General features: G+C 42.4%; 1 protein-coding gene across 1 annotated transcript; it reads right to left on the minus strand.

Moving 5' to 3' along the window:
* Positions 1 to 141: 141 nt before the first annotated feature.
* aprt (adenine phosphoribosyltransferase) lies at positions 142 to 23,428 on the minus strand. Its single transcript, XM_079687906.1, has 5 exons — positions 23,129 to 23,428; positions 2,926 to 3,029; positions 2,511 to 2,644; positions 1,224 to 1,302; positions 142 to 846 (listed from the first exon to the last, which is right to left on the minus strand). Exons 1-5 carry the CDS (start codon positions 23,215 to 23,217, stop codon positions 707 to 709), a joined length of 546 nt encoding a protein of 181 aa, XP_079544032.1. The 5' UTR covers positions 23,218 to 23,428; the 3' UTR covers positions 142 to 706.
* Between the last annotated feature and the right edge of the window lie 1,207 nt (positions 23,429 to 24,635).

Consider the following 24,635-nt stretch of genomic DNA (forward strand, 5'->3'; position numbering starts at 1 on the left):
CATTAGCCAACATAAGCTTCTGGAAAACCTCAAGTTAGACAGTAGCAGGAAAACCCCTGCTTGCATTGAATAGAGCAAGGACACATCTGATGGCTGACTATTACAACTTCTCATTTGGAAGAAAACAAATATACAAATGTGGTAGTTGATCAATTAGTTTCTAGCTTTTATAAATGCAAAAATATCAGTCAGATAAATGGTATCATTATAGACTTCTTACATTACCATGTGTGTGATAAAAGTGATACATTAAGGACAAAGGTTGTGAACATTAAAATGACATGCTTATCACAGGACAGCTGCATTAGTAAGGAGAACAGTGGTCACAGGTACTACGATTGAAAACATTGAAAGAAGGCCATGTTTGGATATCTTCAAAATACTTATCACTGAGTACAGATGTCAAGACCTTTTGAATCCTGTCAAATAAATGGTTAAAAATGTATGCAATAAAGCATTAACAGATGTGTGAATAAATGACCATTTAAAAATATATATATTTAAGTGCTTACTGGAATTGCAAAACAATATGTGATTGAAATGACAAAAAATGTGAATTTTAAGATGAAGAGCTTTCTTGTTTGCTGATGGAGACACTGGAAGTACCTGTCTTTTAGTACAAAGACAACATGTTAACTTTCTTTGTGCAGCCGTGTTCATTTCAGTAAAAAGCTTGGCCTGATCCCAGGTCTGTCTGCAGCGCTCCTCAGTACTGCAGCAGGGAGAACACCTGGTGTGGTTTCAGTTTGTCGATGCCGTTCAGCTCCTTGAGCTCGATGACCACCATGCATCCCAGAATATCAGCCTGCTGCTTCTTCATCAGCTCACAGGCTGCGCACAATGTCCCTACAACACACACATGAACATCACTTTCAAATACAAGATGGCTCCCACAGTGGGGCAGAAGAGTCACTAACAAGTTGGAAAACAGTTTGGATTCAAGCTAAAAAGTGCAAATGTATTTAACATTCAAATCTCCTAAAGCCTGATTAAGGCTTTTTTTGTTGTTGTTGAGTTTATTAATAATTTAAAGGTGTTTTTAATTGATTATTTTATTATAGGTTTAAACGTGGGGTTTTTTGCATTTTGAGGAGTATTTATCAGAAGTCTTGCTCACTTTGATAAGAGCCTACTGGGTAAAACGTGTTTTCATTTATCAATTGTGAGTGATGTCCATGATTAACATGATGCATTTAAAGCTCACGTAACAATGGATTCCTCACCTCCAGTAGCCAAAAGGTCATCAATCAGAAGAACCTTCTGTCCAGGAGCCACGCCGTCCTCCTGGACCTCCACCTCTGCCTGCAGGAGGAGGAGGACACTCTTGCTGTTCATCATATTACACATTTCCTGCCTGAAGTCATGACCTTTTTCCAACCAGACCCTTTGGCCCTCATCACAATATCAGACAGTGATGAGACTTCGAAGAAAAGAACATTGTCTATAAATGTAATTTGAACAGTGCATTTAACAGAACAAACCCACTTTAAAAACTCTGTAGCTCTTTCAGCAAAACTAAGGCGTTACCTTAGATGTATCCATCTTACTGGACATGCTTATCAAAGAAGTGGTTATACCTCATGAGAAGGAGTCTCTCTATGGAAGATTAGATGTTGTTATCGTAGCGGTAGAAAAATGTTTCTGACTGCACAGTTCACACATCACTGTCACATTTTTGTCCTTTTGCAAAACAAAATTTGAAATAGTGTGCATTTCCCCACCCCTCAGGAGACGTCTAACCCATTGCTGCTCTGTCTCCTTCTCCGTGTGTAGTGTAGCGCAAGCACGCACAGGAAGGAAGTTTGATTTATTTTTCTGTCCTTACGTTATGCAGATAGATGAAGGGCTTAAAGTCACGCAAGTAACGAAATCATTTTGTGCTTAGTAACTGTAATGTGATTACTGCTGTTATCAACAACTCCTGCATTACTGTTACAGGAGTTGTTGATAACAGAAGTAATCACATTACAGTTACTAAGCACAAAAGTATCTCCCCAACACTGCAAGACACACTAGCCTGTTATCCTCCCAGATGTTAATTGTTTTGCGGCCATGTTACAGAAGCATGAGAAAGTGGTTTGTAGCTCTGACTTGTATTATGTCATTTGAAGCCCAGGAGGCTGTGATGGCGAGTTGTAGCAACAGCTGGGAGTGGTGATGTGATGACGCAGCAGTCAGTGGAGAATGAACATGTGTAGGAATAGAGAGGGATATAGAGTTATGTGTGGCTTTAGTGTTAAGATATTTATCAATTCATATATTAATCTCTACATTCCTGTATTCCCTAATTGCCATTCTATCCACAATGTAAAAACTGCAAAACAAAAACCAAATCCTGTGTGTGTGTGTGTGTGTGTGTGTGTGTGTGTGTGTGTGTGTGTGTGTGTGTGTGTGTGTGTGTGTGTGTGTGTGTGTGTGTGTGTGTGTGTGTGTGTGTGTGTGTGTGTGTGTGTGTGTGTGTGTGTGTGTGTGTGTGTGTGTGTGTGTGTGTGCGCGCGCGCGCGCTTTACCTTTCCATACTCCAGATCATACGCCACAGACACAGTGCTCCCGGGCAGTTTGCCGATCTTTCTGACCAGGACAAATCCAACACCTAGCCTCTGAGCCAGCAGGGGACCAAAGAGGAAACCACGAGCATCCAAACCTGCACTCAGACACAGGAGGACAAGTTAGGGCCGGATATAATGTATGGAAAATGAATACAACCCACATCAAAGTGTTTACATTCTAAAGATCTCATTTGTTTATATGGAAGTCTTGCCCTGACCCAAAGTAAAAACATAAAATGAATTCCATGAAACATTGGACATTTTTACAATCTGCCTAGACCGATCCCATCTTGTTCTGGTCACAAAAAAAGACAGTTCCTTTAAGGCTAAATAAGACTGGTTTATAATGAAAAGAAGCTTTGCTTTGGTTCCTCACCCACGATCAGATCCACCTGCGGGTGGTTCTTCCTCACATGTTCTTCAAACAGATCGGTCACAGCTGTCAGAGCTGCTGGATCCTTCAGGATTGGACAGATATCCCTGCATCACACATACCATTAGCACACGCTCAGGACTCATTTATGAGCTTCTGCTTCATATACATTTGAAATTATATTCCAACAGCACACCTGATTTATTTGGTAGCTAATAATTAAATTAATTACATGTAACAATAATAATCTTTCATTCACAAAGTCAACTATAAATTATTCCCCATCAACCCCAACTGTTCTGTCACAGGCCATAAGACTATTAAACACCCGAGCTCGCACTATTATTAATTTATTATTACACTTTTCTTTTTTTATGTCTTGTAATTGCATTGTTGAGGAACCTGTGACCCAAGTTGTTCAATCATTACAAACTACACCGTAGTTTTGTTTAGGACATGACTATAACCTTTGAATTTTAAATTTGAAACTGAGGAGGGGCAACAAGAAAGTTGTTAAAGTTATCCTAAATATGTATTCAAATGTGTTGCTTGCACCCACGGGTATGAGGCCTACATTTTCATTAAAAAAACGCACATTGTCATATTGGAGAAGCTGGTATAGGACAATGAAGGATAATAATTAATCCAAATTCTTGTTGATTCCTTTTTTATTTTACGTTTCATTTAGCACTTAAAACATGGCCTAAAAGTTATATTTCTCCAATTTAGTAGTTCCATAAGCCTCCTGCTGAGGGCTGATAAAGCCACTGCCTGCATGTGTTTGATCTAATAGACATTTAATCTGTATTGGCTCATTTGGCTGTAGGAAGAGATTGGGGAGAGGGTGAAGAGGTAGAGTTACTTTACCTCAGGCACTCAATGGCCTGAACTAAAGGTGGAGCAGCAAACAGGCAAACACTGCTGACTGTAGGAACTGTAATAACTGTAGGCTATTAACTGTACTAACACGGTTTATTATGTGGCTTCATGAACAACAGGTAGGTGCAGGGTAGACAGAGAAGACGTGGTGTGGAGGAAAGAAATGCTGTCAGACACCCTTTCAGAAGGTTACAGTAAACTTTTTCCCTAAACCAAAGTCTTAAAATATTTATATATTTAGATAGCCCTGACAGAAACAAGGGTCTGCACCACACGTGCAATACATGATATCCTCTGTAGGGTGTGTGTGCGCCCGAGGTGGGAGTCAATCAATCAATGTTTATTTATATAGCCCAATATCACAAATGTTACATTTGTCTCAGTGGACTTCACAGTTTGTACAGAATATCAGTATGACAATACGACACCCTCTGTCCTTAGACCCTCACATCGTACAAGGAAAAACTTCAGGAGAAAACCCACAGTTTAAAGGGAAAAATGGGAGAAACCTCAGGGAGAGCAACAGAGGAGGGATCCCTCTCACAGGACGGACAAACGTGCAATAGATGCCGTGTGTAAGTAAGTCCTACATGTGCAAGTCACGAGCAAGTATCAAGCAAGTCCCAAGTCACTGTGGTGAGAGTCAAGCAAGTCAAGTCAAGTCATTGCTCAGGTCAAGCAAGTCAAGCAAGCAAGTCAAGTCAAGTCATACGAAATTCTGATGAATAAGCCCAGTTTCTGCATTTCCGCATCAGTTAAAAGACAGTGGTTATGAAAATGGATTTAACCCACACTATGATCTTCATTACATACACAGTTAATCATTTGAAATCTAATTTAGACCGATGACAATCATATTAGATTAATATTAACCCCAGAACTGCAGACAATATAGCTAGGACTAGGGATGGGTATCGTTAGGATTTTATCGATACCGATACCGGTACTGCTTATATCGGTATCGGTATTTTTCGATACTTTTCAATAATTTGGTGCTCAAAATTATAGACATGAATTCAAGATGTGAAGATTAAACAGTCATTTTATTGTAATTTTCTTGCATAAATAACTGTATAACTTATACATTAGCTTCTCAGAAGCAGACAAAAATAAATAAAATAACTTAAAGGGGCCTGGCTCGCCCTATCATCCTTTTTGGGGTTTTCCCTCACCAGAGGATGAAAAGAGGAATTTTTTAACATTTGTAAATCAATTACATCTTCATCCAGACATTTCAAACTGACAACGTAGCTCGACAAGTAATCCTTAAAACATTGTCCTACAGTGACATCATGCAAAACTGTGATATGAAGAAATTGGTCAAAAGGCTAAGATGGCAAAAAGATAAAGGCGAGTACGTATATTATTCTGGATTGTACTTTTAAATCATCACAGAATAAATTATGTGCTGAACTGAAACACGTCAAAATGTGTCTGAAGGTTTAAACATAGAACAAAGTATTTGAGCTTAAAATATGTAAATTCCTAGTAAACGACCAACAATTACTGAACTACACATTGAAACGTTGACCTTTAACAACATTTAAATGCAGTTTTCCAATTCACAATGACATCTGTAAGTTTAACAGGTTTATAAAGCATTCAATGAAAGGCCAAATTATTATAGGTGTAGGAGCTCACATTAATACACTGTCAGTGTTAATAAACTAAAAAAAGACAAGGCGATGTGCCTGCAAGACTACACTCAGGTAAACAAAACATATTACCCGTGCGCAGCAGCTAACCTACCTGCGAGCCTTCGCTCAGGTCAAATTTACACACGGCGCGGCTGAAGCCCGCTAGCACTATTAGCACTAGCAGTATCTGAGGTTACCTACTGTAACCCCAGCTTCTATGAGTAAATGGCGCAGCCCTCTGAGGCTATCGCTATTGGGTAATCCCCCTGCGCCCCCGCGCAGCACTGAAACACTTGTAGTCCACGCCCACCCGCAAGGTGGGCCCCCCCCCCGGGCCTCCTTCCGGTATAAATAAGAAGGAGGTCCGGAAATCTGCTCCCATACCAAATAACTTTTCTTCAGCTATTCGTAGAGCCAGTGGGGCCCAGCGCTTAGAGGGCTGCGCCATTTACTCATAGAAGCTGGGGTTACAGTAGGTAACTTCAGTTCTATTTCGTATATGGCTTCGCCCTCTAAGGCTATCGCTATTGGGTTAAAGGCGAAGCATGATGTAGTCTGCGCCCCACTGGGTCCGCCCGGCACTAGAAGCACAGACACACCTACTAAATAACACCCCCTGCCTGTTGTGCCATGCGTAATGGCGCATCACCGTCCCTGGAACATAGCAAAACATGCCTATCTTCCCGACGGGGTGAAGGCTGGGAACAATACATACCGGCCGCTGTGAGAAAGTAAAGACGAAGGTCCCACCTTGCGCAGCGATCATAGAGGGGGAACAGCAGCTCTCTGCGTGTCAGACAGGTAGGAGAGCGCCCAGCTGGATCCCTGACGTCACTCACTCTGACCAGGCACTCCGTACAAAGTGTGTCAGAAGAAAAAGGAACATCCCTCCTATAAGAGGGGAAAAGGGCCGCTCTCCGCGTGCCGAGAGGCAGGAGAGAGGCGCACAGCTGGCTCCCTGACGTCACTCACTCCGACAGGACACCCAGTACAGGGTGTGTCAGAGAGGAATGGGAGACATCCCTCAAATAAAAATGAATAAACGAACAGGGGGAAGACCAAGATGCAGCAGTGCAAATATCTTCCACTCCACATTCCTCCTTGCAAAGCCGTGGAGGAGGAAATTCCTCTGGTGGAGTGCGCATTGATGTTCTCCGGGGGCTCCACCCCCGAGGAGACATGCCTGTGACACAGCCTCACACAACCTGTGTGACAGCCGTTGTGCAGACAGAGGCTGCCCAGGCGCTGAGAATGGCGCAAGGCAGCCGTGCGCGCCACATAGCAAGACAGCGCGCGCACAGGACAGAGGAGATTTAGAAAAATAGCGGGGGTAAAAACCGCGCAAGACACTGTTCCTGGGATGACAGGAGTGTTTCTTGTATCCCATGGAACTGCTGGGGGAGAGGCTTCTCTGTGAAGTGCCGTAATGGTCGTCATGGTGACGAGCCACGCCATCGCCGCCGCTGCCCGTGAGGCAAAAGGGCTGCGAGGGAGTTTCCACACGCTGCATTTCACTCCGTCTCTCATCATGAGGCGCGTACACGCCCAGGGGATGAGAGGTGTGTGCATGCTGTCCACACGAGGCGTTATAACGGTGCTCGTGGGTTATTATGACCGTGTGTAGGAGGCATATCTGGGACAGAGGAATGTCGCGAGTTCTGCAGTTTATAAACCAATAGGTTAAAGCAGCAGGCTTCTGCAGCGAATGAACCACATCTGGAGTGTCCCCCTATTGGAAGAGACCCAAAGGGATCATCACGTGACCAGCTGACGCCAACGCCGAGCAGCTGCGTCACGGAGAGGGCTGTGTGGGTTGTGACAAGCCGGAGGAGAGCTGTCAGTTCCTCCCCTCGCTGCCGCGAGAGTCGCGCTCTCATGCTTGCTGAGTTTAACTCCACTCCCAGATAAATGATTGTCTGAGAGGGAAGAGGACAGCTCTTCTTCCAATTTATTATGAAACCCAGGCTTTGACAGATGCGATACGAGATGTACCGTCTGTAAAGCGACTTCCTCCCTGGAGCGAGCCAGCAAATAGCAGGTCGTCCAGAGAAAAACCACACTCTCATCCCTCCTCTGTGTAGTGGCCCCAGCCTTCTCTACACAAATGCGAGGAGCCAGGAAATATCCGAACGGCAGACGATTGCCTGGTCTAATATTCCCTGAATGGAAAACGCAGGAATATCCTGTGTTTCGGGATGATGGGTACGTGGAAGTATGCATCCTTCAGGTGGAAGTGAACCAGTCGTCCTGGTGAAAACATTCCAGCACCTGTTTGATCGTCAGCATGTGGAAAACTGACAGATTGAGGATGTCTCATTCCCCCAGTCTTTTTCAGGTTTAGAAAAATAACGGGAGTGAAAACCCCTGATTTTCCTCCCTTTGAGGAACCCTGGAAATATCCTCTTTCAACAGGAGTTCCAGCAGCTCGGATTGGAGCGCAAGAAATAGCTTCTGGGAGGACAGGAGTGTTTCCTGTATCTCATTGAACTGTGGGGGGGGGGGGGGGGGGGGGGGGGGGAAGAGGCGAACTACAGGACGTATCCTCTGCTGATCAGCCTGCTCATCCATCTGTCCATCAGACACACGCGCTGCCAATCTGAGAAACACTCTAAGAGCGGGCGCACATGCTCGAGATGTTCTGTGGTCGTCATGGCAACGAGCCACGCCAGGGAGCCTCCACACGCTGCGTTTCACTCTGGCTCTCATCATGAGGCGTGTACACGCTCAGGGGATGAATGGAGGTGTGTGCAATGCTGTCCACACGAGGCGTTATAACAGCGCTCATGGGTTTATTATGACCGTGTGTAGGAGGCGTATCTCGGACAGAGGAATGCCGCGAGCTCTGCAGGTTATTAACAGAGGTTAAAACCGGCAGGCTTCTGCAGCGAGCCCTGCTGTCTACTTAATCAACACATTAGTGGCAGCCGGCTTAATTAGCGAGCTCTGCAGGTTATTAACAGATAGGTTAAAATCAGCAGGCTTCTTGCAGCGAGCCCTGGCGCCGTGGCGCTGCGGGCGCTGCCTCTGGGGGCACTCAGCCTGGAATACTGCTCATTCCCCTGTTCTGGCTTCTCTGTGATGCCATTGCCCTCGCCGCCACTGTGAGGCGAAAGGGCTGCGAGGAAGCCTCCACACGCTGCGTTTCACTTCGACTCATCATGAGGTGCGTACACGCTCAGGGGATGGATGGAGGTGTGTGCAGTGCTGCCCACATGAGGCCCGTTCCAGGCTGATTGGAGCGTCCAGTAGCACTTTTCTGGCCGTCTCCGTAACAGACGACGCCGCACTGTGGTGACGGAGAGGGGGAAAGCATGTTCGGCCGCCAAGCTGGCACCCTGCTCCGACTCTGTCTCCCCCATCCGGGGGAGAGGAGGGAGAACCGAACGGTGAACCGTGGAGGGCGGCGGGGCAGGAGTTGCTTCGGACACCTGCCCAGCACTCTGCCCCAGGGACACGAGGCCCCGTCCGCAGGCTCGTAAGCCTGGACGGGCCAATCGTCCTCCTCGGCCACAGCAGCAAGAGTGTCCGCTCTCCGCTTCCTGTCGCCTGAGGGGAGACGAGCGCAGTGTGTGCATGCTACCTGCTGGTTTAGAGCCGCGTACGCGGGCTCTGACCCCCGGCAGGATTCGCATACTGCTTTTATCTCTGCAGGTCATAACTCATTATGAACCCAGAGCCACATGAGGGACAATCACGGACGCAGTTGTTGCTCATGATGATTCTCAATTGCTGTGCTTCAGTAACTGTGCTGGTTTGCTGAAAAAAGAGGGAGCAGATTGCCGGGCCTCCTTCCTATTTATGCCGGAAGGAGGCCCGAGGGTGTGGCCCTCCTTGCGGGTGGGCGTGGACTACAAGTGTTTCAGTGCTGCGCGGGGGCGCAGGGGGATTACACAATAGCGATAGTCTTAGAGGGCGAAGCCATATACGAAATAGAACGCTAGCAGCCACATTGTTTAGGCTGTCAAATACGCTGCACCGTTTTAGATTCAATGAGTGTCTCGTTTGCAAATGCTTAATTAAGTTGCTTGTGTTACCCCCTTTACAAGCAACTAATTGAGTACATAGATTGCACCTTGCACTATCGCCAGCACATTTTTTAAAGTGCACCCAGACCTTCGATCGCTTCGCTCTGTTCGCCATGCCTGCAGGACAGTCACAACAATAATAAGAGCGCTGTTGAGAGAGATGACGAGTGGCATTTACAGTGGCCAATCAGAGGGGTCTCAAACTGGATACATCACACGGGATAAGGGTTCCCAACCAACCAGAATGGTTTAAAGTTAAACTAAGGAAGTAGACGTAACACATATACCGATAGCAGCCCCGTGTGTCCAGCGGCTTAACGGTATACCGATACCGTCCAATCCGGCACCGGTATTGACTTAGTACCGGTTCTCGATACCCATCCCTAGCTACAGTAGGACTCAATCAAAAAGGCTGTTCAAAAAGGCAGAATTCCAGGTAAGAAAATCATATATGGCATTTGCCATTACACATATTTTATTTAAATTTCTGTTAACACTAGAACCGCCAAAAGCGTCAGCACCTACATAGATATCATTTTAAAATCATTTAATTTGTTCCTCTTCATAATTTCCTTATAAAGTAAGTAGGACGATTTAAAACTCAGTTAATTTGGTTAATTTTGAAATGGCTTCAGTTTATGATCATAACAGATAAAAGTTCAGATTCATTTTACAATAAATCAAGGAATGATGCACTTCTACAAACAAAAACAACATAATTAAAACATTTAAACAAACTACTAAAAGTAGATTAACTACATTATTCGTTTACAGTAACTTCTGATAATAACACAGGGGAAATCAACGAGGCATCTCTTTTCCTCTCTCTCTCCTGACAGCCCGTCAGTATCAGAGTTAGTCAAAATGAATCCCTTGGCGGTTCTAGTGTTCATTTACCGTTTTGTCTTCTCTTTGCAATGCTTAATCGATTTGAAACCAAGTCTAACGTAACTTAAACTTAACGTTAGCTTTCTAGCTAACACAACACATTCACGTAGCACCTTTCTCTGTGGTTTTTTTTGTAGTGACGAATGAAGTTGGATGTTCTGGTGTTCGTGTCACTGATCTTTATGCTGCAGACCCTGCATACTGCTGTTCTCTTCTTATTAGCGTCATCGACAAAATAATCCTTGAATCCAAACTTAACTATTTTTGGAGTAAAGCTAGCCGCTGCCATGTTAACTGAGACTCCTGCCTTCTAGTGGGTTGCCAGGTTTGCGCGCATGGCGCTATAAATCACGTTTTTTGAAAAAACTAAACTACAAAAACAAAAGCAAATATTTAATTTTAAACAGTCAAGTCCTTTCAAGTCATCTATCTCAAGCTTAAAGAGCCTGTGACACGAGTTTCCCCCATTATCCAAACCCATCAATTTGAGTAAATATTGTCCCCTTGAAAGCCGTTACTGAACTGATTTTGGATATTTGTACTTTGATAACCATTAATCTGCCTTTCAATGTTGACCATTTTCTGTATCTTCTCGGGGATTCTTCAAGTCCCGCCAAATTATGTGTGACGTCATTGCGGGCACATCCCTCCAGCTGCACCGTTCAGGATCCAAGCATCTGCATGTAAACACACGATGGCGCACACAGCAGCAAGCTCAGACAGCGATGACAGTTTAATTTTGAACGTGTCTGAGAGCTCATATGAGGCTGAAGGATCGGTTTATGTTGTATCTGTTAGAAGTTTAGGAATTAGGTGCGTCAATGGGCGATAATACGGTCATGTAGCCAGTGGTGGACTGGGACTAAAAATCATCCCGGGACTCTCGACCGGCCCACTTCGGTACCACTAGTAAATTGTCAACGGGGGGAGTGGGGGGTGTGCTAGTGACTTATCCGACCGGCCCACTTCGGTACCGGCCCATCGGGATTCGTCCCAATGGCCAGTCCGCCACTGCACCCAGCCCAGCCCACGTAAACTGTCAACGGGGGGAGCCTCGCTGCGGGGAAACGGTGGACCTAGTGTCCCGATCGGAGAGGGAATAATAATAATAATAATAATAATCTGCGCATTTTATCCAATAATTTCCCCAACATTGTGGTAAAAAAACCACACGTTTAATCCATGTTGGTGTACTACAACTACAAAAAGCATCGGTTTGTTTTCTCATCAGGAAATGCAGACCGGCTCAAACAAACGATTTTTAAATCATCATCCTCACGATCATTTAATATATCATATGTTCGCCGAATTAACATGAAAGCACTAATAAATGTAGTTTCATCCACTTGAGTTTACAATTACAAAAATAATTGATTTGTTTTTATATCACATCCTACAGGAGGAAATTCAGCAGCTCTCGCTACCGATTTTTAATCCTAATTTAATCATCATCTTCACCACGATCATTTATGTTTATGTTTGCGGAATTGACATGAAAGCACTTACAAATATACTGTAGTCAACTTCATTAAAACGTTATTAACGTGCCTAAACTCAGTAATTCACAATTTCTACGCATGACAACACACTTTGTCCGTGTTTGGCTCTCTCGCCACACCGTGAAGCGTTCCCGCATTGACGTCACTTCCGGCTTCCCCCAAAACTTCAAAATGAGTCGAAGGAATTTCCCCGCGATGTTCGAAATTATTGATATTTATCGGAACGGTATCGCACCTTCTTTTTTTAAACTGACGGTTCGAGATGACGAGTAGCCCAATATTTCATTGCACAACAGTTGTTGGGATGCTGTCACAGGCTCTTTAAGTCAAGTCTCAAGTCATGAATACCAAGTCAAAGTCAAGTCTTTTATCAATGTTAGTAAAGCAAGTCATTTGAAATGTTTTTAGTCAAAAAATATGCGACTCGAGTCAACTCTGGTGTACGCGCGTGCATGTATTAGGGCTGTACCCGAATATTCGACTATTCGTCCGTTGGCCAACTATTCAGGTTTCAATTTCATTATTCGGATATTCGTTTTTTTCCAAAAAATATAATTTTTTTTCTAAATGTATGCTATTAATAAAGGCGAATTGCCATATTCTTATACTATATTTATACTTTTGAATTGCACTGTTAAAATGCGGAAATATATACAATCTCAGCCTGTGCTCCTGACATCGCGTTCACTCACAGTCACGAACGCAAACGGCACGCTTCACCTCGCTTCACCCACAAAATGCCGAAGACTTCAGCTGTGTGGGACCATTTTAAATTGGACGACGGTAAGAAGAATATGTGCCAAATATGCGATAAGAAACTGGCCTACCACGGTGGCACAACAACTCTGAAAAGTCACCTGGATGCTGTAAGTAGTAGCCAAGCTTAGCTTAGCTGTTGTCAAGTTGTCATGATGAAGCTGCTTTATCCGCCGTTTAAACAGTAACGTTACACATGATAAAAACGTGCACTTACTTTGCTTGGAAAATAGTTGCAAGCAAGCAACCGAATTGTTTTTTTATATTAGTTTTTAAATTTTATCCGAATAGTGAAAATAATAGGAGTAATGTGGGAACATCTGGGGCTAAGGCAATTATTGGCATAAAGTTGAGTAGCTCAGCCTAATAATAACTAGTGTCCATAGGTGCAACCCCACGCATCCCAGCCATCAACATCCTCAACAATACAGCAGACCCTACAGTTACCCTGCAGAGGACACATTTAGTTTTAATGTTTGCGAGTACTGAGACAATAAATAAATATAAATCGTAATAGTATGCTCTTTCTGCTCTTCTGCTTAACAGCGTATTGTCAGGTGTCTTGGATTCGGAGCATGTTATGAAACCTTGTTGAAAAAAAATATTTTTTGGGAAAAAAATGTTTATAAAAAAAAATACAAATCTCTCCGCACCGAATATTCACTGCTGATTACTACCGAATATCCGGAGCCCGAAAAATGGTATTCGGGATAGCCCTAGCGCAGGGGTCAGGAACCTTTTTGACTGGGAGAGCCATAAAAGCCAAATATTTCTAAATATATTTCATTGAGAGCCATATAGTATTTTTAAAATATAATAAATTAAATATGTCTTACTTTTAATGCGACTTCTGGTGCTGCATGGTTTTGCTGATGGCCTTGTAGTCTGGTTCATACGTGGTGAGGTTGAGCTTCATGCAGGCGTTGAGGCTTCCATCAGTTAAACGTGAGCGTAGGTTGGTCTTAATGTTCCTCATATGCGAGAATGACTGCTCACATGCATATGTAGAGCCAAACATGGTCAATACGGCAATACTCACACGCTGCATTGTGTGGTATGTCACAGGAAGCTCGTTCCAAGTTTTAAGAATCAGCTGGTCTTCAGGTTGAAGATTTTTCATTTTTGTCCACTTGTGTTCCCTCGCCAGCTCTGCTCGCTGTCGCGCAAGACTTTCCAACTCTCCATTAAGTGACTTGAACTTACTCATCCACATGTCTGATGCCTTCAGGTCAGCAACTTCCAGCTCAAAGTCTCCCGGGGATGCATGTCAGGTCGATTTTGTCCACTGCACACTCATGTGGATGAGTGATGAACTTGAAAAGACCAGTGCGCGCACGAAATTCTCCAAAACGTGCTTTGAATGACTGCAGGAGATTGGACGTAAAGCCAGCTAGCTGCTGGAGATCCAGATGTTGAGTGGAGTCACTTGCTAAGCATGCATCTCTAAATTGTTGCAGTCTTTCAAAGTGCAGAAGACGACCTGTTTCAATGTCCCTGAGAAAGACTTCCAGCTTGCTTTCAAATGCAAACACTGCTTGTTGAAGGGATGAGATTGTATTTCCAATACCTTGCATTTTCACATTGAGCTGGTTCAGATGGCCAGTTATGTCAACGAGATAGTGAAACTGCAGGAGCCAGTCAGTGTTGTCTAGCTCGGGATGCTTGACGCCTTTCATTTCAAGAAAAGTCCGGATTTCACTCAGGCAAGCTGCAAAACGGCTGAGCACCTTCCCCCTTGACAACCAACGCACGTTGCTGTGTAAAAGCAGACCGGGATAATGATTCCCAACTTCTTCTAACAGAGCTTTAAACTGGCGATCATTTAAAGCTCGGGCAACAATAAAGTTGACCACTCGAATGACCAGCGACATCACCTCACCAAGCTCCTGGCCACACGTCTGAGCGCAAAGCGCCTCCTGGTGCAGGATGCAATGAAAACTTAGGATGGCTCTCTTTTCATGTTCACGGAGAAGCGCTACAAATCCTTTGTTCTTCCCCAACATACAGGGTGCACCATCAGTACAGACAGAAATAAGTTTATCCATCGGTAGTTTTTTTTCTTTAGCAAACTCCATAAAAGACGTGAATAAATCCTCTCCTCTTGTTTCATTGGCCAAACAGCCAAGCTTTCCTCACGCAGTGTGTCACCTGCAGCATACCTGGCAATTATACTGCACTGAGATAGATGGCTAACGTCTGTTGACTCATCTAACGCGAGAGAAAAGTATGTCCCGGCATTTATGTCCTTAATTTGTGTTTCCTCGACTTGATTTGCCATCATGATGCTACGATCGTGCACAGTTCTTGCTGACAGGAGCATGTCTTTTATTCGTTTGATTATCTTGTCTTTATTTGGGAAGTCATCAAACAGTTCATTGGCCACATCAAGCATGAATGTTTTGGCATACTCGTCATCTGTGAATGGCTTTCCATCCCTTACTATTGCCAAAGCTCCCGCAAAGCTAGCGGAATTCCCGTCACCTTGCTTGGTCCACACACGTAGTTACTGCTGACTCGTCTGCACTCTCCGCTCTAGCTCCTCGCATGCCCTTTTCCTGCTGTTCCCCGCTGGATATTTCGATGCAAATGAAGCATGGTGCGTATCGAAGTGCCGCTATATATTTGACCGTTTCATCGATGCAATTTTATCATTGCATATTAGATATACCGCAGATCCTGCTCTCTCCACAAACGCAAATTCCTCTGTCCATGCAGCAACCTGGAATGCACGGTAATCATCGTCTTTTTTTCTTTTCGCCATCTTTTCCGTTACAACCCACGGGTGACCCGTGACCCGTGACATTTATCTTCAAAACTAATTTCTATTTACTTTAAAATTACACAGTATTATTAAGAAATATCACAAGTATTTTAAAATCAGTTCCAAACTGATTTTTTTTTTTTTTTTTTTTTAAACTCAAAATTGTCTGGGAGCCATATGCCATCACCGGAAGAGCCATATATGGCTCGCGAGCCATAGGTTCCCGACCGCTGCCCTAGCGTGTATGCGTGTGTAGCACTGACACTAGGCTAGACAAGCGAGACCTGCGCAGAACTGCGCAATTTCGATCAACGTCTTGCTCGTGCGTTGCATGATGGTTAGTCATTTTGTCCGACTTGCTCTGGAGGCTCGCTCACATGAGATGTTGAAATCTCGCGGGACAAAGACGCCCGCAGCCTTGAGAGCGAGGCGCGGCGAGGCGGTGCAGTGCAGTTCCTCTCCACGGGCTGCGGAAGTGAAATGCTTGATGGGAAACGACTCGCTGGTATCTCGAGCTGAGCGCTCATTGGTGGTTTTTACCCCGTGCTGCTGATGAAACTCTCCAATTGGCTCTGCAAGTTTGTTGTTGTTTGGTGTCAGTTTTACGTCGCCACTTCCATACACATTTTTCATCATTGTTCCACAATGTTTATCATCATGAAATTAATATCTATATATGTTATACTATACTTGCACTGCTTACCGTTGTTATACTTTATATATCTTAACATATTCATACACACTGCTCACAGGCTGCTGTGTATATCTAGTGTATTCATACCCCTCACTGTTTATTCATCATTCTATCTTTTATTCTGTAGATTGTGTACATTACTTTTCACTTTACTGTTTGTTGCACTCCTGGTTAGAAGCAAAACTGCATTTCGTTGTCTCAGTACCTGTAATCTGTGCAATAACAAGAGTTGAATCTAATCTTGAGCAGGAATAAATGTATTTACTTAGTACATATCTGACATTAACGATTATACACGTGTGCATTCTTTATAAATGCAAACTTAGTCAAGCCGACTCCGGAGGTGGCGGTATGCACCTTAAAGTTGTTTGCAATCCGCCCAAAAACTGAGAGAAGAAGAAGGCGAAGCAGCAGCAGCAGAAGAAGAAGAAGAAGAAGAAGAAGAAGAAGAAGAAGAAGAAGAAGAAGAAAACTCGGAGGAGTGGATATTGAATCCTGACCAGAGCGGACACACGTGCTGAGACTGAGTAGACGGAGATAGGAGTGAACGTTGAAGTGAGTGCGAGATTGAGAGCAGCTGGTGGAATGGCTTCTTTGAGTCCTGGAGAGGAGGATATGGAAAGTGCATCTAAAGGAGGATGGAATGAAGTAAGGAAAAAGACTTCAAGAAGATAGACATGTCAAGTGACAGTCTTAGTGAATCTGATTCACAGAATGAATTGAAGAAAGTAAAGAAAAGGATTGAGAATGAAGAGTGGAAAGTGATTGTGGAGTTTGGTGAGCAATCCGCAGCTAAGCTACATCCAGTGGCCCTGACTAAAGCAATTCACAAAGAAATTGGATCGATAAAACAAGCAAGATTTCTGAGCAAAGGACGGATGTTGGTTGAGTTGATTAATGCAAGACAACAGGAAAAGTTACTGAAAATGAAGACCCTGAATGAAGTTCGAATTAAATGCCATGTTCCTGGAGCAAATCGGAAAATACTTGGAGTTATCAGTGGAGTTCCCATAGAAATAGGCATAGAAGAACTCAAGAAGGAAATTAAAGGGGGGAAAGTGACTGTAGTAGAGCGTCTTCCTACTAGGTATCAAGGTAAGATAGTGGATAGTTTGTCTGTTCTTCTTCAGTTTGAAGAAACAATGCAACAGAAGATAATGATCGGTTGCATGAGCTTTCCAGTAAGAGAATTCATCCCTAAACCTCTGCGGTGCTTTAAGTGCCAAAGGTTTGGGCATGTGGCAGACAAGTGCAAAGCAACTAAGCCCAGGTGTCCAACATGTGCGGGGGAACATGAATATGGTAGTTGTACTGCAGGTGCTAAGGTGAAATGTTGTAACTGTGGTGGGGAACATAGTGCTGCGTATCAGGGCTGTGAAGTGCAGAAAAAGGCCAAGGAGGTGCAGAGATACAAAGTGCAAAATAAAGTCTCATATGCTGAAGCAACAGAAAAGGTTTCACTAAACATAGCTAGGAAATCCCAAGTAGCATCAAGTATTTTCTCTTCAAAAGATTTTCCCAAACTCCCACAGGCAAAGGAAAGCCCCACACAGTGTTCACACAAGTGTGTGATAGGAGAGGATGCATTGATTGTTAATAAGTACAAGTTTGTGGCCTTTATTGGAAAAGTGGTGAATGTTGCGTTACAACAGACAAAAAAGAGGTCAAGACTGAAAACAATAGTGGAGGCAGCAGGTGAATTTTTGGGGATAAAGGATATAACCGTTGAAATGATACATGAAATGCTAGCCACCAATAATGATGATTCACAGATTGAGTAGATGAATGGTTTTTCTCATTCTGCAATGGAATGCTAGAAGCCTTATTGCAAATGGACAAGAATTCAAGACCTATATATATCAGTTAAAAGAAAAACCAGACGTTATTTGTATTCAAGAAACATGGCTGAAGACTCATTTGGACTTCATAATTGGGGGATATACTACTATAAGACAAGATAGAAATGATGGCCAGGGAGGGGGATGTGCAATCTTTATCAGAGAAGTCATGTCTTATAGTAAGCTAACTTTTAAGAACAGTCATGATTTAGAAATAGTGTTTGTAGAAGTTTGGATTAATAAAAGGAAAATTAGTGTCCTGAATTTTTATAATCCATGTAATAAACTCAGAATAGAGGAATTAGACAGTCTTTGCCAAGGAAATGAAATAATATGGTGTGGTGATTTTAATGCACATAATACAATGTGGGGAGGGAGATCAACAGATTACAACGGACAGGTGGTGGAGGATTTAATGGAGGCAAAGGAATTAGTTTGTTTAAATAATGGGCAAGGTACAAGGATCAATTTTAGAGATGGAACAGAGTCTGCGATCGACCTAACTCTTGTAACAAGTGAATTAGCTTCTGGTAGCAGTTGGGAAGTATTGACAAATAACAGTATTGGGAGTGATCATCTTCCAATTATAATCAAGTTTGATATAAATCATGTGGTTGAGCTAGACGGTATCATGAGATGGACTTTTTCTAAAACAAATTGGGAGATGTTTGCTAAATTGTGCGATAATGAATTGGATCAGATTGATATGGCAGAAAGTATTGATGAAATAAATGAGCAATTTACTTCAAATATAATTAAAAGCGCTAATCAAACTATTGGGAATAAAACTGGGAAACTTGGTAAATGTGTTAAGATGGTACCGTGGTGGAACAAAGACTGTAATGATGCAATCCGAAACAAAATCAGGCTGTTTGGAAAGCTAAGAAAGACACATTCATTACATAATTTATTAGAATATAAAAAGGCACAGGCTCAGGTAAGGAACATTGTTAAAAGAGCAAAAAGTGAGTGTTGGAGAGGATTCTGTTCAAGTATTGGGAGAACTACACCATTAGATAAAGTATGGGGAATGATTAAGAAGATGAGGGGAATAAGACATCAGAGTAACCTGCCAGTATTAGAGATTGGAGGGGAAGTTGCCACTGGTGCTTTGGAGAAGGCAGAAATTCTAGCTGAACATTTTGTCAAAGTTCATTCTTCGGAAAATTTGACAGAAGAAGGTAAGATCAGGAGGCAGGAAGTGTTAGATGAGCATCCTAATGTATATGAAGAAAGACATTTGTCGCAGAGTGTTGTAAATATACCTTTCTCTATTCAAGAGTTGAGAAGAGCATTAAGTAAGTGTAAAATGACTGCTCCTGGGAAAGATAATGTATGTTATATAATTTTGACCAAATTAAGTGATTTTGCATTAGGAAAGCTGCTGGAGATGTACAATAAGATCTGGGAGAAAGGGAAGCTGCCAATAATATGGAAAGAGTCAGTCATTATTCCTATTAGGAAACCTGGGAAAGATCCAACCAGTCCAGGCAGTTATAGACCTATAGCTCTGACATCGCACTTGTGTAAAGTTATGGAAAGAATGATAACAGAAAGGCTAACATACTACATTGAGAAAAATGAACTAATGACTCCTTATCAGAGTGGGTTTAGAAGAGGGCGGAGTACTTTAGATCCACTGCTGTTCCTGGAGTCTGAAGTCAGGAAAGCCCAAGCGAACAAGGAGTGTGTTGTAGCTGTATTCTTTGATGTGGAAAAAGCTTACGATATGATGTGGAAGGAAGGATTATTAATAAAACTGGACATTATGGGTCTGGGAGGTAATGTATATAATTGGATTAGGGATTTTTTGTTTGGCCGTGCCATCAGAGTCCGAGTTGGCAAGTCATATTCTCGAAGGCATGAAGTTGAAAATGGAACCCCGCAGGGGAGTGTCATCAGTCCTCTTTTATTTTCTATCATGATCAATGATATATATACACAAGTAGGATCTGATATTGGTAAGTCACTTTTTGCAGATGATGGAGCTATTTGGAAAAGGGGCAGAAATGTAAAATATATTGTAGCTAAGATTCAGGAAGCCATTAGGGAAATTGAAAGCTGGTCTCTGACATGGGGGTTTAGATTGTCGGTGGAAAAAACTGAAACGTTATTTTTTACGAGGAAAAGGATAGGTGAGGAGGTTAGGTTAAAACTTTATGGACAAGATCTAAAGAAAGTGAAGACATTTACATTTCTGGGAATATGGTTGGACGAGAGAGTCACATGGAGTACTCACATTGATAAAGTCGTAGATAAATGTAAAAGGGTTTTAAATGTTATGAGGTGCTTGGCAGGCACTAAGTGGGGGGCTGATAAAGCTGCTTTGAGGAACGTGTACACGGCCTTAATTAGATCAGCCATAGAATACGGACTAATAGTGTATGGGTCAGCTGCATACTCTTCTCTTCAAAAATTAGATAGAGTCCAGGCACAAGCACTAAGGATATGCTGTGGGGCAGTAAGATCTACACCAGTGTCGGCACTTCAGGTAGAGGTCGGAGAAGTACCTATTTCTTTGAGGAGAAAGCAGTTAATTGTTCATTACTGGGCAAATCTACAGGGTCATAAAGATACTCACCCTACTAAACAAACTGTACAAACAAGTTGGGAAAGTAACAAAATAAAAAAAGAAAGTTTTTGTTTTTGTGTTTCGGAAATATGTAAGGAATTCAAAGTTAAGGAATGGAATATTAGTCCGACGGTGTTGTTATCAGCTGTTCCACCATGGTTGCTACCTCAACCTATAGTAGATTTATCAATATTGAAACGGGTACATTCAATGAAAAACAAATTCAATGTACAGGCTTATGTGAACTAGGGGTGCAACAACTAATCGACTTAATCGATTAAAATCGATTACTAAATTAGTTGGCAACTAATTCAGTCGTCGATTCGTTGGTGACGTCATCACATGTGTTCTACACCCCGTTAAGCTCCAACGTTATCGCTCTTTTGTATGGGTACAGGAGACATTTAAAAACATATGTTATGTATTATTGCTACATAAACATTATATCGCAGTCTTAGTGTCGCCAACTCAGTTTCTAATATGCAATATGACTACAAAATGCGTCTATAATGTATTTTCGATCTTCCGAATTCAGACGAGCGATCTCTCCCCCGCCTGCTTGCGAGGGGGCGGGGCAGTTTACACACACACGCAGGAGATGGCGGAGAGAACGCGCTCCGAGGTGTGGTTAAACTTTATCCGTCTCGATGTGGACAATGCTCGTTACCAAAATTGCAATAACAGTTTATCATATAAAGGCGGTAAAACGAGCAATTTGTCTAAACATTTAGCAAAAGTGCACCACATACAGACGGAGAAATGCACCGGGTTCGGCTGTCTTTCTAGTAGCTCTGTAGCCCCTTCCAAGAGTAACCTTTCCACGTCAGGTGTTATGTATGCTAGCAGCAACACGCAGAGTTAACTCAGTTATAAAAACATAGGTTAATGATTAGAGGTAACTGAATTAGTTATTTTGTTAAAGTTTCAGCTATTCTGTTTACAGTTCTGTCATCACATTATTTAATATGATTTGTTAAACATTGTTGTTTCTTTTGATGTGAAATATTATGCATTTAATTAAAATAAAAAGCAATGTTAGTTTTGTTCACAATTTGTTGAGTTAGTTTACCTTATTTCTTGTCAAAAGAACCGTTAATACTATCGTTGAAAGGACCGGATCGATAAGCAGTATTGATATAAGTAGTAGTACAGTTAAAACCTTAACGATCCGAATAATCGATTAATCGTTTCATTAATCGATAGATTAATCGATTATCAAATTAGTCGTTTGTTGCAGCCCTAATGTGAACACTGTTCTACATGAACAATATGGGCACTTTATAAAAATATTTACTGATGGATCCAAAAATCCAGAAAATGGTCTAACGAGTTGTGCATTTTATGTTCCTGAGTTAAAAGTCAAAGTGGGAAAGCGTACAAGTGATCACATTGCAGTATATACAGTAGAGATGATGGCTATCTCTCTAGCACTTCAGTGGGTAGAGGAAATACAGCCAATGCGAGTGGTCATTTGCTCTGACTCCAGTGCAGCTCTGGAGAGTATAAACAACTTCTCTTCAGAATGTCGTCAGGATATTTTACATGAAATTTTACAAAGCATGTTTAGGTTAGTTCATCTGGGAATTGTTGTTCAATTTGTGTGGGTTCCAGCGCATGTGGGCATTAGAGGGAATGAAGTAGTGGATCAACTGGCAAAATGTGGTTTGAAAGCAAACCAGATTGATATTATGGTACCCATCAGTAGAGCAGAAGTCAAATCTTTTACTAAAGTGGTTATCAAGCAACAATGGCAAAAACTATGGGACAGTAACACCAAAGGAAGACATTTATATCAGATACAAAGGGAAGTAGGAACAGGAAGCACTTGGGGGAGTAGTAGAAGAGAGCAGAGCATCAACAGCAGGATACAATTGGGACACTCTGGACTAAACTCATCACTGCATCTGATTGGAAAACATCCAAATGGCAATTGTGATGGTTGCCAACAACCAGAGACCATACATCATCTATTTTTTAGCTGCCCGGACTATAACAGACAAAGATTCATTCTGAAAACTGCACTGGAACAACTCAACATCAAGGACATGGATTTCAAGGCAATATTTGAAAGTAAATCAAGAAATGAAGCAAACAAGCTGATCTTCAAATTCCTCAAAAGCACTGGTCTGAGAACAAGGATTTAGTATGAGCATTTAATAACTAAACAGTAGGTGGCGATATATGCTCCAAGTGGAAGCGATTCGCCATTAAAGAAAAGAAGAAGAAGAAGAAGAAGAAGAAGAAGACTCGGAGCTGTCCGACTTCAGGCGAGCTTTTTGAGACCTCCCCCGGCTGTTTCTGCCGCTGCGTAGCATGTTGTAACAACGTGGAATTAGCAGAATAGGCTATTGTATTGTTTAACTCACACCTGTTGCTCTCGATGTAATTTAGCTGATAAAAGGAGACTAATAACAGCTAATAAAAGCCTCACGCGTGGCGTTTCACTGTCACGGGGTGCGATATAGCGTGTATGTAATTACATAACAAATACTGACTTAAGCCCCACCACTGTATGGGTTAGCCCTACCATAGATTACCCAACAAAAATAGTCTTGCGCTGCCACAGGGAGAGACTGTTCCTGCACTACAAAAATGTGGGTAGCCGTAGCTCAGAAGGCTCTGGAACTCTGCAGGTGAAGTGGTAAAATCACTCTTACTGGAACAGGATGCCTTTCTTCGGGAAGTCTGGGAAGGCTCGGACGTGTCTGTGGACCAACTGCAGTTTGGACTCAGAACTGGTTGCCATGCTAGCTCTCTGTCTCACTCTGCTCTGCTTACGGCTACTGGCTTCTTCTTCTTCTTCTTCTTCTTCTTCTTCTTCTATGGTTTTAATGGCAGACTACAAACCAACGTTGACTGTGTATGCCGTCACCTACTGCACCGGACGGAGTGTATCATGACTTAATGACATGTTTTCTATTTGGATACAACGTTAGGATTTCTAAATGTAAAAAACACACCAAAATCATCTAAATATTGGTTAGATTCTGGATATTAAACCTCCGTTCCCTCCACTACAAAGCACACTGACAGTGTATACTAACCATTATGCATTAGCGCCCTCTCCTGGGCTGGGGTGCGCAGCTACACCACCCACAAAATCCCAAAGATTGATTTATGCTTCACATTATATGTTGATTTCCCCCCAACAGCAAGACATGGCAAGTTTATTCATTAAGCACATTTCATACCAAATCACATATCAACAAGGGAATTCAAATTGCTTTACAAAAAACTTGTAACATCAGTCACTAGAAGCCCAAGATCATTCTAATTGAAAAAAGGCTTGAATAGAAAAAGACATTTATAAAATACCAGAATAAAAAACAGTGCTGTGTAAGATATGAATTTTAATTTTAATGTTATAGGAAGGTAAGAAAGTTTTCAGTCTGGTTTTAAATGAAGAAATAGTTGCAGTTTTCTGGGATTCTTTTTCAAAATATATGGAACATAACAATTAAACACTGCTCCTCCATGTTTAACTCTGACTGCAGACCTGAACCAGAAGACCTGAGAGCTCTGGTTGGTGTCCGGTGCCTTGCTCAATGGCACCATGGCAGGGCAGGAGGTGACCTGGGACCTCTCCAAGTAGCAGTCCACACTCCATATTTAGGTCTGGTCGGTCCTATACGGCTCCCAGTCCAAGCCACTGCCGGAGAGTAATGATTCATTTTTTGCCAGATAATATTTGAACAGAGAAATATCTTTTATCTTCCAGATCAACTTGTCTTTCCTTTCAACATCACAGTTGCTCACAGTACAGTTAGGCTAGGTTTAATTGTTTCTCATTCGCACTCAATGATTAACATCTATCATTATCTCATTTGTGATATAGTTATATAAGTCTTAGGTATTCTCTCGTTATAGACCTACCACCACGCTATCAGTGTGCCAAACAGGTGCATATTTGGGGTTGTTAAGATAAGAAGGGGGCCAAAGAAGCAGTCATTTATCTCACCTCAGGCCTAACTGACTGAGGCTTGCTTTGAAAACACGCAGACAAAACATCAGGTAAAACTAACTAAGATAGAAAAAACATGTCAACAAGGCAAATGAGTAGATCCTGGACATATTGATTCTATAAACAGGTGGAATTTGTATTTATTTGTAATGTATTTTAAAAGCAGCTCTGTTGAATTATAAACTTTAAGATGCTTTGTTTTA

The sequence above is a fragment of the Notothenia rossii genome (genome assembly GCF_949606895.1).
Source record: "Notothenia rossii genome assembly, chromosome: 6".
Taxonomy (NCBI): domain Eukaryota; kingdom Metazoa; phylum Chordata; class Actinopteri; order Perciformes; family Nototheniidae; genus Notothenia; species Notothenia rossii.